Genomic DNA, 19902 nt, shown 5'->3' on the forward strand with positions numbered 1-19902 from the left:
TCTTTAACTTGTTCTTCCTCTAGTTTAGATTCCAATAAATAACCATACAATTTTTAAATCACCTTTTCATCAGTACCTGTCAAAATCTTATCTAAGTCAGTCAATTTGTCATAAAATCCTTCTGTTTTGAGATCTTCATCATACCTTGAATGTATTTGCGCATATGAAAACCAATTCATCTTTATACCTTGTTCCTCTAGATTTTGCATCGATTTAAGTTCACCCTTTTCATCCAATATTTCCCCATATCTAACTGTTTGTTCCTTCTTATATATTATAGGATAGGAAAATGCTTCAATAGTCGATAACCAGACTGGAATTTTCAAATAACATTGTCTTTTAATCTTCTCCCAATTTAACCATAGAGACTCCCGTATATGATGTCTTCTAAAATAGCCCTGTGTTTTAGTTCCCTTATACCATAGAAAAGCATGCCACCCCAACAGCAAATCATGTCCTTCTAATGTCAACAATCTAGTATTTCTTAATGTTATCTGTTCCTTAGCCCAAATCAAGTTTGTAGCTTGGTAGTGCAACTCCCAGTTAGGCAAACCAAATCCTCCTCTAATTCTAGCGTCTTGCAAAAGTTTTAACTTTATTCTCGCTTTCTTACCTTGCCATATATATTTCAAGACAATTTTATTTAAATCTTCAAAATAGTCCTTTCCAAGCCTAATTGGTATTGTTTGAAACAGGTATAAAATTCTGGGCAGGATATTCATCTTGATTGTTGAAATTCTCCCTACTAATGACAATTGTAGATTTTCCCATTTCGTCAAATCTAACGCTATCTGTAGTTTAAGTTTAATGTAATTGTTCTCTTTTAATGTACTACATCTTGCTGTCAAATGTATCCCCAAATACTTGACCTTGTTCGTGACTTGAATTTTCAATAGGTCTGCCAGTTCTTCTTTTTGTCTTAGTAGCATATTCTTTGTCAAGATCTTTGTTTTATCTTTATTTATTTTCAAACCAGCCACCTTACCATATGCCTCTATCTTTTCCAATAATTTTGGTGCTGTTTCTAAAGGATCTTCTAATATGAAAGCCAAATCATCCGCAAAGGCTTGCAATTTAAATTCTTCTTTTTTAATTTTCATTCCTTTTATACTCTTATCGTCTCTAATATTTCTATTCAACACTTCCAAAGTTAATACAAATAACAAAGGTGATAGTGGGCATCCTTGTCTTGTACCTTTTCTTATATTGATGGGATCTGTCAATTCTCCCTCTATCATTACCTTTGCCGTTTGCTTATGGTATATGGCTTCTATTGCTTGAATGAATTTTCTGGCAAAACCCATCTGTTCCAATAATTATAACATAAATCTCCAATTCACATTATCAAATGCCTTTTGTGCGTCTAAAAATATCAATGCCATTTGTTTTTCAGGGTGTACCTCATAATATTCCAAAGTATCCAAAATTACTCTCATATTATCTTTAATTTGTCTCTTTGGCAGAAATCCATTTTGGTCAGGATGAATAAAGTTATTTAAGTATTTTTTAAGTCTTTCTGCCAAAATTGAAGCAAAAATTTTATAGTCTGCATTTAGTAAAGAAATAGGTCTATAGTTCTTAATTTGCAGTGGATCAGCCTCTTCTTTTGGAATAAGTGTAATATAGGCTTCTGACCATGTTTTAGGTATCGTCTTCTTTAACATAACTTCATTCATGACTTCTAGCAGTGGAAGACTCAGCGGTTCTTGTAATGTTTTATAAAATTCTGCCGGAAGCCCATCTGGACCTGGTGCCTTTCCATTATTTTGCTTCTTAAGTGCTTCAGTTAATTCCATCATTGTTATATTGCTTTCTAACATTTTTTCAGTCTCTAAAAGGCTTGCAACTCAGTCTTGTTCTGAGGAATTGAGGCCTCCTGGGTGGCCCATACTTTGGATTCTATAGGATGAATTCCCTTGTGGTCAATATGATATCCAAAGAAATCTATCTGTGAAACTGCGAAGATGCATTTTTTTCCTGTTCAATTTTAGCCCAGCCTGTTTAAAACACTGGAGAACTTTTTGTAATCTGTGCAAATGGTCCTGTGGGTTGTCAGCAGCAATGAGGATGTCATCGAAATATGGAATGACACCCTGGATATTGTATAACAAACGTTCCATAATGGATTGGAATATGCCAGGGGCTACGCTGACACCGAATTGTAAACGCTTACATTTGAAAGCGCCTCTATGCATAATGATTGTTTGGGCCTCAGCAATCTCATTGTCCACTAGGAATTGCTGGTATACTTGAATCATATCCAGCTTGGTAAAAATGGAGCTTTTTCCCAGGGAATGGAGCAGGTGCGGTATGATAGGGACAGAATAAGCGTTTGGTTGGAGACCCTTGTTTCTTGTGGACTTGTAGTCCGAACAGATTCTTATGGAGCCATCTTTTTTTAAAGGTATTACAATGGGAGTTTCCCATGTAGAAAAGTCAGTTGGTTCCAAAACCCCTTGCGAAATCAAATTTGTCAAACTGGGCATCCACCTTAGCATGTAATGCCAATGGCACTCTGCGAGGTTTGAGGTGTATAGGCGCAACATTAGGATCCAAGTTAAGAGAAATAGGAGTGTCATTGTAGCACCCCAGTTTATCATAGAAAACTTCTGAATAGTCAGCAAGAAGTTACTGCATGTTGTGGGGGGTAACAGCATGTACTCCAGTTACTTGGAGACCCGAGGAATGGAACCAATCCAATCCCAGTAAGCTAGGTAAGTCCCCAGTTATGATAACTTGTGGAAGGTGACCCTGAAAATTGTTGTATTGAATATGGAACTTGCCTGTTCCGAGGACAGGAATGGATTGTCCTTGGTAGTCTTTCAGTGTCAGATTGCAGGGGCTCAGCTGATCCTTGTGGAAGTCTGGTAGCAGGTTCTGTAGAGTCTTCCATGAGATGAGAGATAGAGATGATCCAGTGTCTACCTCCATCTGACAGGGGTTGCCTTCTAAGAGAAGATCAACATTAATTTTATTAACATTAAAAGAATAAGTTGGTGACTCAGCTCTTGGGAATGCTTTGTTGATGGCATAGCATTCCTCTTTGGATTTGAGGTTTCTAGGTTGTTTGAGATGTTGAGATGGCAGGATTGTGATTTTAGGTGCCTGGCAGATTCTAGCTATGTGGCCTTTCCTCTGGCACTTTAGGCAGACAGCGTTTCGGAAACGGCAAGTGGCTCTCAGATGGCTTCCTCCACAGCTGAGGCAAATCAGCTGTGGTGTAAGTTGTTTCTTGTCAGCAGGAAAACTTTTTCTCTGCGTCGGCTGAGGTGCTTGGAGGAGATTGATTGCTTCTTCCTCTTCGAAGTCATCCTCTTCACCGTAGGTATCTTCGTAGTGGACCGCAGTGCTGGGTTTTACCCCGGGGAGACTGCTTGGTTTTTGTATTTTGGCCGCGGATAATTTAAGTGGCTTGGGCTTCTTCGATGGCTTGCTTCAAGGTGAGGTCACCTTTAGCCAGCAGCTGTCGTTGAAGTTGAAGGTCTCTCACCCCACAGATGAGCTGGTCCAGCAGCATATCGTCTAGATGATCTTGGAAACCACATTGCAGGGCGGCTGAACGAAGAGCCGCCATGTATTCACTTACAGACTCTCCTTCTGCTTGGCTTCTTCTCCTGAATGCATGGCGGCGGGCAATACGCGATGGTTTTGGGGCATAGTGGTTACTGAGAACCTCTTGTAGTTCTTCCCAGGGGACAGCCTTGACCATCTGAGGAGACAGCAGCGCGGTGGCAGTGTCAAAAACGGTGGCCCTGCAGAAACTTAGGAAATATGCTTTCTTCCTGTTAGGAGGGATGTCAGAAAGGTTCGTGGCATCCATGATGCATTCAAACCTATTGATGTATGATGTCCACGTCTTGGAGGTTGGCCGAAAAGGTGGAAAATTTGGCGCCGCCGCCATTTCTTCATTCAATAGTGACTGCTCTAGTGACAACTCTTTTTGAAGTGACTTCAGCCGTGTGGTGCTCTCTCTTTTGCCTCAGGAATTGCCTCAGTTCATCAGCATCCCATCCTTGTTGCCAGTTTTATATTTGGCGTGCTTAGAAGAAGAGGCGGAGGCAGTATAAAGCTCTAACAGGCTTTATTGTTAACTTGTAACTCAGCTGTGGCTAGCCGCGGCTCGCAGCAGCAGCTGAGAGAGAGAGACAGCTGATTCTGTTTGACAGCTTCTTTTATACCGGAGCTGTCAAATGGTCCAGCCAATCAGGGACTTTCCCAGCTCCCGCTTAAACAGTGGACTGGAGTGAGGACTTGCTGGTCGTAACACTAACCACTGCGCCACCATGGCTGTTAATAATTGGAATAATAGAAAAAGAAGTTTATCCATAGTCCAAAATATGTTACCCAAAGGATTTGCATAGACATACTGTAGTTATTTACATGCAGTGGGATATAATTTTTAAAATATTCTTTGTTAATTTAAAGAGACACATTTTTGTTTTCTTACAATACAATTAAGAATGTGGTATACTATAAAATTTGAATTGAACTGAATATTTTATTTGGACAAGTGTGATTAGACACACAAGGAATTTGTATAAAGAAACATAGAGAAAAATAAAACATATAGAGAAACGTTGGTATAAAAATTCTCAAAACTTTAAATTATAAAAAAAAGAATTTTGAAAAAAATGTGTATAAAGCAACTTTATTAGAGCAGCAAAAAGTATTTTTTACTTTGTAGTGATTTTAAACTCAATAATTGGTTTTTCTTCCATGAATCGATTTTGCTTTTCACTGGCAAGCATAGTAAAAAGGGAAGTGTTTTGCACATGTTTGTTTTTCTAGATCCATGATATAAATATTTTTAACATATACATATACATAAAAGTTTCTAAGGTTGGGAAATTCTGTTAATTGATAAACTGAATGCAAAGAGATATCAAATAACAGCCAGTCCAATGGACAATAAAAGCACAACTAGCATGGGTACTAGTAAGTTGGACCCATTTTGAGTGGATACTACTGGATCAGATACAGTTTGAGTGGTTATTACTAGATTGGTAACATTTTGAGAGGACACTCCTGGTGTGGATATATTTTGAGAGGACACTCCTGGTGTGGATATATTTTGAGAGGACACTCCTGGTGTGGATATAGTTTGAGAGGACACTCCTGGTGTGGATATAGTTTGAGTGGGTATATTGCTGGAGTTGGATTTGTTGCTCATGTTCTCCTCCATTACATATTTGATCCAGTCAGAATAGTAAGGTACTGAAGTGTAGACACCAGGGAATGTTGTACTGGCACATCCAATTCCCCAGCTCACAATCCCAGCCTGAGTCCACCTTCCTTGAAGTTGGCAAGTCAAGGGGCCTCCAGAGTCACCCTATGGAAGAAAGATATAAACCAAGAAGGAGGGACATTGGTATGTATGTGAATGAGCTGAAACGAGATCCGAGTTCATTCACATTCTCAGTCACTTATCTCCCCGGCTTATCACATTCTCATTAATTTTAGCCATTACAATTAATCCTCATTTAGTAATTGCCTCATTTAGCAACCATTTGCAGTTACATGGATGAGGAAAAAGTAACGGTGGGACTAACGCCCCACCTTGGCAGCAGTTCTGTCTCAGTCATACATTTGCCATTACAATTAGTTAGATTGCTTTTGTCCTGTGCAAAATTGAAAGGACAATCAAGATCACATGATTTTCGTTTAGTGACTGCTTCAGTTAACAATGGAATTGTTGGTACCAATTGCAATTGCTAAGCAAGGACTACCTGTATCTGCAATATTGGGGAAAACCCTTTAAGTTTATTTTATTTAAAGTTATTGTAATTTCGATTGCTGAGGGCTCTTGTCAATTTCTAGTAACAGTACATGGGCATAGACAGCCAGTTTGTTCTAGTGGGTTAAAGAACCAGGCCAGAAATCAGGAATGTGTAAGTTCTAGTTTCACCTTAGTCATGAAAAACAAGCTGGATGATCCTTGGCCTATCGCTGTATCTCAGCCCAACCCATCTCATATAGTTGTTATTGTGGGGAAAATAGGAGGAAGGAGGAAGATTGGATATATTTGCTTCCTTGAGTTATTTAAAAAAAGAAAAAAACAGAATAAAGGCAAAATATAATTAAACAAATAAATAAAATACAATTCCATACATGGAATTCTATGAGAAACAGACTATCAAAATAATTCATAAATTGTATTATAATCTGTAAAGTTGCACTGTTCTATCATTGGTTTTATTGTTACTTTCTCTTTCGTTCCTCCCCCAAAAATAAAATAAAATAAAAACAATTGAATGAGCAAATTCTTTGTAACAATCTTAGACTGGAATACAAGTAAACATACATAGTTAAAGTACTGATAAAATGATAGCAGTATCAGAAATAAAATAATAAGAAACCAATTTATGGAGACTCTAAAAAACTTAAATAACACATTACATCAATCCAGTTGGATATACAAGAATGCAGTCCATCCTTGTAGCTGTGAAAGAAAATATCTGTAACCCGAGTCAATTTTTGGATGGGCAAAACATTTGAGAGAAGGAATGCTGAATTTAATTTTGGAAAATCTGTATCAATAATTGAGATTAGTCAGTGAGAATAGCTAAACTGCCAGAAATAATTTGTGAAAGTCTCTGAAAAGCTCTTTAGCTCCAGTCTGCTGCTTGATGATTGCTTTTGCCTACTCAGCTCTTAATTATTATGGATAGCTACTCAGATGAGAAGCCATTAGAGAACAATTAGTTTATAGTGTCCTTATCTTGCTTTGACCCATTATTGTCATGTTATATGAATGACAATAGCCCAGTTGGAGCTAAGTCACCCTTTATCCAAGAAGTAAAGAGGCAACTAAAATCAACTATTGAACACTGAGCTGAACACCTATACAGATCAAAGCAATCTATTAGGAAAGACTGTTAATGCAGCCAATAGATGAAAATCTGATTTGAATAAAGGTGCTTTATGAAGGATGCTTTTAGGACTTTTTGAAAAGTGGGCAAAGATGTCAGGACCTTCACTTTAACAACACAAACAACACTTGGGTGCTAACAGAGAATGCTCAGCCCCAATTCACTAAAAAGAGAAACCCACAATAATGGTCAGTGATCCATCTCAGATATCTCAATGAGAAAGGGGCAGGCATCATACAGAAAAAAATGATCTCTCAGTAGTGTCTATCATTCATAGTGTTACTGACTAAGCTCAAATCATCATAAAAAGTATAACTATAACGCCATGATAATATGTTTTCCATACATCCTCATGTTACAGAAGAAAAGAGGTAATTGAATTTAACCCCCTGGATGTAAGAAATTTAAAAAAAAAAACATATGGAACATCTTACCTGGCAGGAATCTTTTCCACTGTTTGGATAACCTGCACAAATCATATCATCCTTGATAGCATCCTTGCCCAAAACTGGAAAGCTGTTGTAGATCTGGCTGCAGATGTTTTGGTTTATGAGAGACACTTGCACTTCCTGGAGGGTTAGTGGAAATGGCAAGGGGACTGTGGGAGAGAGGAAGGCGTTACAGTAGTGAACAAAAAAGCAGTCTGGAATCATTCCAATTAGATATGTATCATTTTAGCAATGGATATACCATGTAAATAAATACAGGGCTACATTTGCTCAGCAGCTTATGGTAAAGAAATATGCATTGCATTTTTGAGAGCCCAAGCATGTAATGATTGGGTTCTGACTGTTTTACTCCATCAAGATCTTTATTAAGTTCTGGTTTAATGCTGTGGGCAAACCTACTCAATATAGTGACTTACTATTGTGAATTGTGACTTACTATTTTGGTTACTGTACCAGTGGTGGGATTCAATTTTTTTTTACTACCGGTTCTGTGGGCATGGCCTGGTGGGTGTGACAGGGGAAGGATACTGTAAAACCTCCAGTCAAAGGTGGTATTTGCCGGTTCTCTGAACTCCTCAAAATTTCCACTACCGGTTCTCCAGAACTTGTCAGAACCTGCTGAATACCATCTCTGTATTGTACCTTTCCCAGGATTGTACCTCATAACGTGAAGAGATAATACCCATAAATTACTTATGTAACAAATTAGGATGTAAATATGTAATGGTGACACATGAATTATGATGCCACCATACAGAAGCTACAGCTTTGATCTGGATGTCAGTGGTTGTACCACAAATATGTGGCCACAAAGTGCCATTTTTCACAAAACAACAAAAGTGCATAAAGTATCCAATTTGTTTAACATTCTTGTTCTAGTAACTCAGTCAAATTCCAGCTTATACAAGTAAAATATTTTGTCTGAGTTTCATCTTAGGACATCTATGAACTACCAATTCACACCTGGGAGATTAACTAACAGCAATGATAGCCTAAAGAAATTAATCCATGATCAAAATGAAAAAGAATTAGAAGGAAAGGAAGAATATACTTCTGTTCAGTGGTGGGATTCAAATTTTTTACTACCAGTTCTGTGGGTGTGGCTTGGTGGGCATGGCAGGGTAAGGATAGTGTAAAATCTCCAGTCAGAGGTAGTATTTACCGGTTCTCTGAACTACTCAAAATTTCCGCTACTGGTTCCCCAGAACTGGTAAGAACCTGCTGAATACCACCTCTGCTTCTGTTCCATATTATGTTTTTTTTTTCTTTTCACATTTTAATGACTTATTCTAAGGAAATATTTTGCTAATCAGACTGTAGATTCCTTTTATATGTCTCACCTTCATATTTAATTGTTCCCCATCCAGTGACCCAACAATCTGTTTCTGTAGAGAAATTTTCAGAGGATGTCGGCAAACAGATGGGCATAATGGAGTTAGTGAAATCCACTGGTGTTTCCAATTGAATTAAAGCAATATCTCCAAGAGAGGCGGCTTTCCCATTAAAGTCTGGGTGGAGGATAATTTTTTTCACCATCACAAATACTACATCAGTTGAGAGATTGCGGAGCTGATGGGCGCCCAGCAGTGCCACATATGTATCACCAGGTGAACTGCTATAAACACAAAAGCAAACAAATAGTTATATTTCTGGAATTGCTTGGCTAAAATTGGCTAAATTTAAGTTGGCTTGGTTTATATAACATGATGCAACATAAATCATGGGTTGAAATTACTTGCTCTTTCTTTCTTTTTCTTTCTCTCCCTTCCTCTTCCTCTTTTCTTCCTATTTCTTCTTTCTTTCTTTCTTTCTTTCTTTCTTTCTTTCTTTCTTTCTTTCTTTCTTTCTTTCTTTCTTTCTTTCTTTCTTTCTTTCTTTCTCTCTCTCTCTCTCTCTCTCTCTCTTTCTCTCCCTCTTTTGTTTCTTGCCCTTCCTTTCTCTCTTTCTCTCTCTCTCTCTCTTTCTCTCTCTCTCTCTCTCTCTCTAACACACACACACACACACACACACACACACACACCTGGTTTGACTGGGATGGTGTGAGAAGGCAGAAATTGAGTGGCTAGGTGGCGGGGGCAGCAGCATTGCTGCGGGAGGCAGCCCTGGGAGTCCCCACCCTCCTTTCTGGAGCACCTCTTACCGTGGCGTCGGACAAGCGTTCCTCCTGCATGGAGTCAGCTTCAGCACAGCCCTGTCTCCCCAGAAGAGCAGTAAGAAGCCTGCTTGGGTGGGGAGGAAGGAAAGCCCTGGCCCACCTGTTCTGGCTGGCAGCTCTGCTCCCCTTGCTCTTCCAAGTTCTGACATACTGGCTAGCTTGGACATGGGGCAATTGACGCCCTGCCAGCAAACGCTGCCCCACCAGCTGCTCCTACCACTACTGGGAGCGAAAAGGCAACAGCAGTTCTTGCCTGTCTCTCGCTGCTGCTCTTTTAGAGAGGCAGGGCTGCACGTGTGAACTACTGCTGCCCTCTCATCTGCAATGGTGGCAGGAGCAGCGGGCAGGGCAAGAGCAGCGTTTGCTGGCAGGCTGGCCGGCGCACCAGAACCTGGAAGAGAGCAAGGGGAACAGAGGTGCTGGCACACAGGTCCACTCCATTGAGCCTGCTGCACCAGAGGGACTTGCCCACGTGCCTTCTCCTCGCAGAAAGTCCCAGCTCACGTGTGCACATGTGAGGTTCTGGGACTTTCTGATAGGAGACAGCGTGTCTCGATTCCGGCTAGCAAAGAGGCATCAGCTGGGAGACTTCTTCCACCAAAAAAGAGAGGCAGTGGCTGCAGGCATCTCACGACAAGTGGGGGGCGGGATGCGGGCTGGTGGGGAGCCCAGTGGCTCTCAGCCCTGGCTTGCCTTCCCTAGCAGCCAGCCACTGGAGGAAGGTAAGGTTGCGGCCACAAACGATAAAAGAGGAGGTTGTAGGGGAGGAAGCGAAGAGATTAAGGGCCAGGCCAAGGCCTCTGAAGGAGGGGAAAACAGGCAACGCATCGCACCTAAGGGAGAGCAAATGGCGAGCGGGTGGAGCCGAGGGCTGCGTTGAGAGCAAATGTACTGCGACGAAGATGGAATGCTGTTGCTGCGCAAAGGCAAGTACAGGGGTGCTTTGCTCCCACTCTGGTATATGGAGCAAGTCTCCATCCCCCGCTGTCACCCTTACCTTCTCAGACCAGGTGAGGAGTTACTGGGAGGGGAGGGATGGGGCCAGCCAGTGGTGGGATCAGCTGGCAAGGAGCTGCAACAGAGGGCTGAAAGAGCCAGAGGTTGCAGACCCCTGGCATTGACAAACCCAGGGCTGCACCTAAAAACTTAGTTGTAGGCTGCCCCTACAAACCATAAAAAAGTAACCAAAGTGTAAATTTAAATGTGATAGGTTAGCTTAATACTATCAAATTTAACTGAACTGAACTGAAGAAGCCTTTTGGGTGAGAAGTGAAATGTATTCAAGGAAAAAGCAAAATAAAGTCCAGTTTCTCTTGAAAAAGGAACTTTGCTGAGAATCTCCAGACACTTATCAAATTTAAGCTAAGTTTTATTTATTTTTCCTACTTGACATATTTCTTTTGAATTTAGTCTGATATTTGCATGCCATAGCAAATAATAACATTTGGCTGACCTTATTTGAGCTTGGTGATTAAGTAGGCCACAGCCTGGTTAATAGTTGAATGAGAAACATCAGAAAAGATTATTATTTATTTATAAAAAATATTGGCTGTCCATTTTACCACTGGGTAACTCTGGGTGGCTTGCAATCATAAAACATAACAATTGTATATGCTAAAAACATAACTAAATTAATACAAAACCAAATACTATGGTACTTAAACATTAGCTAAGCAGTCAAAAAATATCATGCCTCAAGGCTATGTATTGCTAAGATGGCTTATTGGTTATATAATGTTTTACCCCTAGTATTTTTTAAAGGGTTCTTTACCGCTTCTGGGAGTAGAAGACAAGACCTCACAATCCTAACTTTTTCTAAAGCCTTAGGCATAAAAGCCAACTGAGTGACTCTCTCTTAGTCCAACTCACCTTGATATGTTCACTGCCTTGACTTATGTACAGTATAAATATAATAAAGGTGATGCATAAATAAGTGGTTGCATTTGACTTTAGAACTGTACAACGTTTATCAGCAACAAAATCATATTAGGTCATGAAAACATTTTTTCCAGTTTTACAAAAATTACTATATATTGGTGGTTTTCAATGTCTATGGAGATTCTCAATCATCCAGGTCATGTGCTTTTTTCAAAAGGCAATTGGATTTTATTTTTCCTTAAAGATGTTACACTTCTCATCCAAGAAGCTTCTGAAGAAAGAAACATCTTCAAGCAAAAACAAGTCCAGTTGCCTTTTGAAAAAGCACCTTTGGGATAGTCTTCAGTTTGCAACCATTCCTTTTAAGCACTATAAAAATAACTTATAGCTGGTTTTCACACTTGCAACCATTGAGCCTCCCAACACAATTACCTATTCGCAATTTAGGTGCTCTGACAGTTGCAGCATTCTGAGTCATGTGATCACCATTTGTGAGCTTCCCATCTGGCTTCTGATAAAGTGTATGAGGGAAGCCAAATTCACTTAACAATCATGTGATTCTCTTAACTGCAGTGGTTTGCTTCACAACCATGTCAAAATGGGTCATAAAATGGAGGTGGTGACGACTCACTTAATGCTTGCCTTGCTTCAGTAGTGGGATTCAAATAATTTAACAATTGGTTTTCTGACCTAATGACCAGCTTGGTAGGCATGGCTGGGTAGTCACATGACTGGGTGGGTGTGGCCAACTCAGTGCCACTCACATCAAGGGGTACTTCGCCTTGCCTGGCCTCTCCTGACCGTGGGGATGCTGCAATGATTGTAAGTGTGAAAAATGGTCATAAGTCACTTTTTTCAGTGCTATTTTAACTTTGAATGGTCACTAAATGAACTGTTGTGAGTCAAGAATTACCTATATAAAAATACCAAAAGCGTTTTTGCTTGCAAAAAGTTGCCCTAAAAACCAATCATTAGAAATGGGGGAATACACCCTGAAGATCAATGATAGCCACAACTGTCATGGAAACCTAAACCATTCTGTCTGAATACCTTCCTTTTCATCAGCAATATCTGTAAGCTGGAGTTACAAATCAGGCAGGGTGCCAGAGCACCTTAAGGAATTAAAATAGTTAAAATGTAATGACAATTATCAACAGCCAACTCTTGCTCATAAAGTGAAATCCTTTAGCAGAGAGGTCATTTAAGCTCTCCAGAAAGTGGGTGGGCACACTTGGGCTACAAATGCTGAGATAAAGAAACAAATTACCAAAGTATATAAGGGGACCCAAGTTTGTCAGTATCACAGTAAAAATTAGTACATGCCACAGATATCTAAATAAACTTCAAGCCTGGTGCCATGTTACTAAGTCTTATAGAGAAAACTAAAATGAATTGGAGGATCCACACCCCTATCTCCTTTAAAAAAAACAAAAACATTACTATCAGTGAGCAATCATGTGCCTTGGCCACTCTGAAGCAGTGCAAGAGACTCCTGTCCTAAAGGTGCTTTTTCAAGAGGCAACTGGACTTTCTGGAAACCAAGGAAGTATAGTTGCCTCTTGAAAAAAAACATCTTTGGGACAACTATGACCTGGATGACTGAAGAATCCCCATAGACAAGACTCTTGTGCTCAGTGAACTGACAGAGCACGCTTTCCCACCCAAGAGAAGCAATTCTTAGATCCATTTGTACCACTTAGATACCACCTAGTCTCATTCACCTCACAAGATATCCTAAGGAAATCATCCAGATTTAAGGAAATGTCACATGCCCCCAGAAAGGCAGTAAAAAAAAAAATCAGACAGTGCCAAGCTTGCATCCTGCCTCTTGGAAGTACACCCCAAAAGGACAGTGCCCGGAGCCACTAAAGCAGTGTAAAAAGTGTAAAACAACTCTTCCCCTTTAAAAAAGTCAAGTCCCTCCAGAGAAGCAGCTCCAGCTAGTCTGGGTATACTGCCAAGGACCAACTGCTATTACAATGTAACAAGGCTTAACCAGAGAAGCAGTTTCTGAAAACACTTAAAGATAAACAGTATTAAGCTAGAAACAGAATGTTTCCTTCCTGTCAGAATTAGCCTTTTAAAGTGGGAAAAACAAAAGGCTTTTGGAAGCAGATTTCTTCCAACAACTGGTTCACTGAACTGCTCAGAAAGTTAACAAATGGTACAAACCAGCTGAATCCCACCTTGCTTAGCAACAAAAATTCTGATCCTAATTGTAGTCATACTTTCTATCCCACTGAACAAATGACAAGTTACTTTTGCCTGCCTGCTTCCTGACTCACTAATTAGTTCATCTGTTTTCTCCCATCTCTAACATGGCACTGCTGAAACTGTAGCTGACCGGTGGGCAGCTTTAGTTCAGTTTAGCAATTTAGCAGGAGCTTTCTTGAAGATTCCTAGCAACACACACAATATCTGATACTTACTTATAGAAGCAATGAGCTGCTGATAGTATCCATTGTTCACTTATAATTGAGGCTCCACAATAATGTCGCCCATTCCGGACAATGCTGACTTGCCAGGGCCATTTTCCTGGGGTGGCATCCTGACCTCCAACAATTCGCGAGTTTCTAGGCTGTCCACATTCTATACAGAGAAGAGAAGAAACGTCAGGCTTCTTAGTGACCTTTTGCTATGTTCAGCAAAATGGATCTCATAGGCTTGAATCACATACCTCATGAAACATCCATCATCTGAACCAGACAGATGGAATATAAAAGTTCTGTTCAGATAATATGCCATGTCAAAGTAATTAGACAAATATGTCATTGTTTTGGTTAAGTCAAGTAAGACCACAAATGATTTCCCACACAAAACAGATTGATAAGCATTTGATCCCAATTTTGCAGTGTATCAGAAATCAACATTTAATTTTTTTGTTAATATACTGTATGTGCACAAAGTCTGACACTTTAAATAGTCATTTATCCTGCATTTAGGATGGGATCGAGAACCTCAATCTCTGAGTTTCCTTCACTCTGCTAGAACTGATCTTTTGAGACTCAGGACACTATCTGAACTTTCTTTCCATCTTTCCAGTCTTTCTATCTGGCAAGTTTCTCAGTTAGCATATCTGCCAACATTATTTTTTCAGCTTCCTGAGCTTACTCCCAAAAGAAAAATTATATATAGTAATCAGGATCTCTAGAACTTTTCTACAGGTATTCCAGTAAAATATTTACTATGATGTTTTTACTCAACTGATTCATGCTTTCCCCAAAGGAGAAAAATAGGGCGATTGAGATAATTTAGAAAATTTTGACAATTTGACAATTCCAGAGCGCAACTGGAATACTTACAAGGGGGTCAATCAAATCTTTATTAAGTGAAATACAAACAATTAGTAATTTTAGGAGCTAAAAATGTAAAATACACAAGGTTAAATACATTAAAAAAAAAGTTAGTATGTGGCTAACTAATCTGTCACTTTAACTACTCGTTAAGGCAGGCTTAAGACAAGTCTACTGGAAGCTTCCTTGAGAATATTGTTTATTAGATAAGTCCAGAGACATCATATCAAATAAACATTGGATAGTGCTTTTGGAATGATTGGATTGATCACTTGTCACACTTAGATTGACATGCATTAGATTGACATGCAAATAGGTCTTACATCTATATAAGTTTATATTTGATCTTGATCCCTAATAGCTATCAAGAATGGATAACTTTTTGACTTTTGGTCAACTTTGACCTTCTCTTGTGAGATCCTAGAAAATTTTTGCATTCTCATGTGGAATCTTAAGAGATTTTCTACAAAATCCCTGATTCTCTGTATTGTGAAATTCCATGCATGGTCACTGAAAATCTCAAGATATGTTGCAGTCTCACCAAATTTTGGTAATTTTGATATATTAAATTTATGGGTGACTATGCATACTATATTTAGTGAATTTCTGCTTTTTGGACTGGTATGCTGAGATCTGTCACTCACTTTCCATTCTCCACTTGTTACATTCAGATTTTGGTTAGTGTGAAACCTCGAATAACTAAAGTATTTTGGATTTGGTTTTTTCTGAATCATAGTTGCCCTGAATCAGTTTTGGTAGTATCTCCATAACATAAGAGTTTATTCCAGGACTCAAAACTTCCCAGAATCACTCAGAATGGATGGACAGCTATATAAATTCCCTAAATAATAAATAAATAAAAAACAAGAAATACTCCCATTTTATATATACCTGCTATATATGTATATATGCATTTAGGACATTATTGTCACCCCATGGTGATTAAATGGTGTTGTTAGTTCAATTTCAAATAAGTACATATAGGATTAAAGTGAGAGTACATTTTAATTTCACTCTCAAACAGAAGATGTCCTTTTTTTCACTGGGCAATAACTCAGATTGTCATAGAAGTAAAAAGGAAAATCTTATTTATTTTAGCTCTTATTTAAACATTCCCATGTCCAGAACTCCCCCCACCCATCTTAGAAATAAAACTTTCAAACACAATTAGAACTTTAAGATGCATAGACTTCAAGTCCCAGAATGGACTAGTCAGCCAAGCAATCAGGGATACTTGGTTGAAGGTTAGATGGATCTGTGTCGTGGTGCTAAGGGGAGGGTTAAGAATTCTCCTTTAAATTTGTCCCGAAATTATTTGCTTCCTTGCACCAGTGCTCAAAATTTGCATTGCCAATCTGTCCCCACCCACTTCCATTTTTAACCCCCAAATCATGAAAACTGTAGAAAGATAGCTTTTCTAATGCTGATCTTGATTTCTGCTCATTCCATAGATATTCCATATAATTCAGTACAAATTAAAATGGAAAATATTCAGAACCCTCTGTTGCCTGGAAAACTTGAAAGAAACAGGTATCCTCACCAAGTAGATGACTTGTCCCACTTATTTGTATTTTCACTCTGCCCATTATGAACTTTAAGCCTTCAGAGAAAACAGTGGCTATCAAAAAACACATACCTTGAGCTATTGAAACATTTTAGCATGCAGAATGTTTTGCAATATAAAATAAGGACCTCAAACCTCAGATTGGAAATACTGATTATTTCCTCTTCTTTTCTGATATTTGCAAACCTGCCTTAAATCAGGCTTAGTAACATTAGAGTTAATAGATATGGACTGCTACAAACTACAAGATGGCAGCAAAAAGACACAGTAAACTGCCATCTACTGGTTTTTTAGTTCTGGTAGCCCTAACCAATATGTTGTACATTTTCCTTCTCAGTGGCTTAGCTATTTCTCTCAAGCTTTCAATACACCGAAAGCCTTTTAGTTGTATTTGGCCTACCAGCACCTGTGAGGGGAAAAAAAAAGATATTTCAGGTTAGAAGGAACATGGAGGAGGAACATAACAATATAGAAGTGTCAACAGGAGCAGAGACAAGGATTCTAGCTAATTCAGACTTGATTCAGAGGATCATATTTTAGTTTTAGTTGGGACTAGGCAGCTCATTATTTCAGTGGTATTTCTTTCCCAGATTCCTAAATGCCTTCAACAATAGCAGAGCTACTAATATACTGAAAAAGTTCTTGAAAATTCAGGGAAATACTCAGAGATTATCTGCCTTGTATGTAGCCCATGTATAATTCAGTCAAACAGCAGGTAACAGGAAAATGTTTGATTACATTTTTATTATGTCATAACAATATTTAATAATAATTTTTATATCATTTAAATGTTTTACAGGATTTGCCAAATTTCAGTTCTGTAGAAGTTACGGGTTCCAGATTTTGGACATATTCTGTAAGTTAGCTCATTGAAGTAGTTCAACCTTGGTTCAAAAACTGTTGCCCTAACATGCACTGTTTTGCCCAGGTAAAGGTTGCACACAGACAGACAGGAAAGATTTAGCATTATTACATGAATTTCAGGAAGTTCTGTCTACCATCAATTGTCAAGAACCAAGAAGATTGGATGCAAAGTTATAACATTCCTTGTTCTTTGGTGGGATTCAATTTTTTTTACTACTGATTCTATGGGTGTGGCTTGGTGGGCATGGTGTGGCTTGGTGGGCGTGACAGGGGAAGGATACTGTAAAATCTCCATTCCCTCCCCATTCCTGGGGGAAGGTTATGCCAGTTCTCCAAACTATTCTAAATTTCCATTACCGGTTCTTCAGAACTGGTCAGAACCTGCTGAATATCACCTCTGTCCTTGTTTCTCCCTAAGTGATACCTTTTACATAAAGGCTCGGTTCTTAATCCCCTTCTCTTTTCCTTCTTTCTCCTTGTCCTTCCTCTGCCTGATTGTACAAATTATGATTGTACAAATGCGGGATTTTCAGTCCCCCTTTTTGTTCTCCCTCCTTTTATTGAACTCCTAACTCCCCAAACAAAAGTGGATGTGCCAGTATCCTTACATGGCTTATCCAAAACATACACTATCTCAGGCTATTGACCAGGCAATTGGTAGAACAAGTTTAATATAGCTTATAATATATAGCATTATAATATAGCATAATAGAACATATATTATAATTAATGTAATTAATATATTAATAGAGCATAATAGAGCATATATTAATTTTGTTCTTATCCCTAAAGACCACATTGTGCATGAATGTCCAGGAATGTCCAGGATATTCCCTTAATACTATTTGCCACTGAATACCAATTCTACAGTGATTGCTTTTTCCTTTAGTACCATTTCTTTCATTGAGACCTTTGCATTTATTTTCCTTTTTGTTGCTTTTCTCTCAATGCAGATTATTACTTTAAAAACACATTCTTCTTTGAATACTTTCCCCTCTGTTTTGTCAATGCCCAAAGTTAGTGATCATGGTTTCCCAGGTTCTAGCATGGTTCCTTAACTACTACTGGCTTCTTACATTATATAATCTATTAATAAAATACAACCATTTTTTTTGACATGTGAGTGGTCACCATTTTTGAGATTTATATTTGCAGTGAGAAATAGAATTTCTAATGACACTTTTGGGGAAAGATCTTGCTTGGAGAATCCCTTCTGGATGGCCCCCGTCTAACAATCTTTATCTACAGCATTCTCAAAATATGCTAAGGAAGTTTTCAATTTTTTAAAAAAGAGGTATGTTAGTATAACAAGACTTATTTTTGAAAAGCTCCTGTTGATATCCAATAATCACTGGATTGCGTTCATGGTGCTTGGAAAAAATATTTTATGAACTGGTTCGGGTATTAATGTTCATTTGATGTATGGTGCTTCATGGACTCTATTTTCCCCAGAATTTTGAACATAGGAACAATATTTACTTTTCCCTTGTTCTCTAGGACTTCTAAAAAACAATACAGAAAGTAATCTTCTTTATCAGCATGGGAGCTCAAAAAGGTTAGCCACCACTGATATAGGATTTCCTGCCTGAGCAAGGTATTGGATTATAAGACTTCAAAGGTCCCTTCAAACCCTCTTATTCTGTTATAGATTGCATGCCCATGTTTCTACATATTTCAACCTCACATCGTCATGCTATTGACCTGATGGAAAGCACATTCTCTTCTCACAGAAGGTGGAAGTAAACAGTGGAGAACATGCAATCCAAAAAGACGAGAGTCCCTCCATAACAACTTTAAAACTTGCAAGATGAAGAGAATATTTATTTAACAATCTTGAAAGCTGCAGACAAAGAGCTGTCCTAAAGTTCAAAATTAAAAAAATAAGAGATTTCTTTGCTCACCTTAATTTATAACACCATTGTAAAGATCTCAAAGTAGGCCCATCCAGTTTGCAGAACTGATTTCCAGCTATCATGGGGGGAAGAAGAGATATTAAACATTGAATACCCAAACCTCCCCCTCATTCACCTTGTGCTGCAGACAGATACAATAGACAGAGTCCCAGCAAGATGGATGGAAAGCCCATGGTTGCCATTTCTTTGCCTTTTTTCTTCTAATGTGTTGCCTGAGTAGTTGTGCTCTAGGCAGTTTCAAACAAAACAGCTTGAGTCCACTCTTGGCATTTGTGCCACAAACTTTATTACCAACAGTGAAAAGGTGGAGCATAGGGCATTTCCTCCTTGCTGAATTGGAGAATGCAACTAAAAAGTTCTCATTTCCAGAAGTCTCTCGGCTTTAGAAATTCCCAAATCAACATCCTTGCCCACTCTCTTTTGTGATCTCCCCATCTCCTCCAACCTGCCCTAATCTTAGTACAACAATCAGTCATTCAGGTAGAGTTCCCTATTTTCACAATAGCAGAAAATATTTCACAGATCTAATATGAAGGATAAGAAATTTCTTTAATTGTGGCAGCTCTGCTTTGTTATACAGCACAAGCCACACAAAGGGACACTTTCAGTTAAAGAGATTTTGCCAACAGATGATCTCAGCTGAATCATTAAAACTGAATGTTTTTGCAATGGATGCAAAAGAGTTTCAAAAGTCACAGTCACTTGATGCTAATTGAAAATGCTTTTCTAGTGTGGACCTAGTGTGCAACCTCTAGTGACTCTCTAATACTTAGGGATATCTTTCCCTCTATTCTTGCCATTAGCTATGTTGTGTCTAAGTGACACTTTATTATCTGATCTTATTCTCAAACCAGAGCTGAAATCATAGAGAGCAGTTGGTGGAACAATTCCACTGTCTTTTGTTGCCCTTACTGCAG

At 38.7% G+C, this 19902-nt stretch overlaps 1 protein-coding gene across 1 annotated transcript in view; it reads right to left on the reverse strand.

The window, feature by feature from the left end:
* Nucleotides 1-4882: 4882 nt before the first annotated feature.
* The window catches only part of LOC113418508 (transmembrane protease serine 9-like), a 43568-nt gene continuing 28548 nt past the window's right edge, over nt 4883-19902 (reverse strand). The window contains exons 8-12 of the mRNA XM_087947276.1: nt 16609-16614; nt 13781-13940; nt 8659-8933; nt 7304-7467; nt 4883-5329 (exon numbers count right to left, since the gene is read on the reverse strand). Coding sequence (XP_087803402.1) covers nt 4883-5329; nt 7304-7467; nt 8659-8933; nt 13781-13940; nt 16609-16614 — 1052 coding nt within the window. The remainder of the gene's footprint in view (nt 5330-7303; nt 7468-8658; nt 8934-13780; nt 13941-16608; nt 16615-19902) is intronic.

Source organism: Notechis scutatus, chromosome Z (assembly GCF_049901735.1).
Source record: "Notechis scutatus isolate UNSWTSFEM ecotype Mainland chromosome Z, rNotScu1.2, whole genome shotgun sequence".
Taxonomy (NCBI): domain Eukaryota; kingdom Metazoa; phylum Chordata; class Lepidosauria; order Squamata; family Elapidae; genus Notechis; species Notechis scutatus.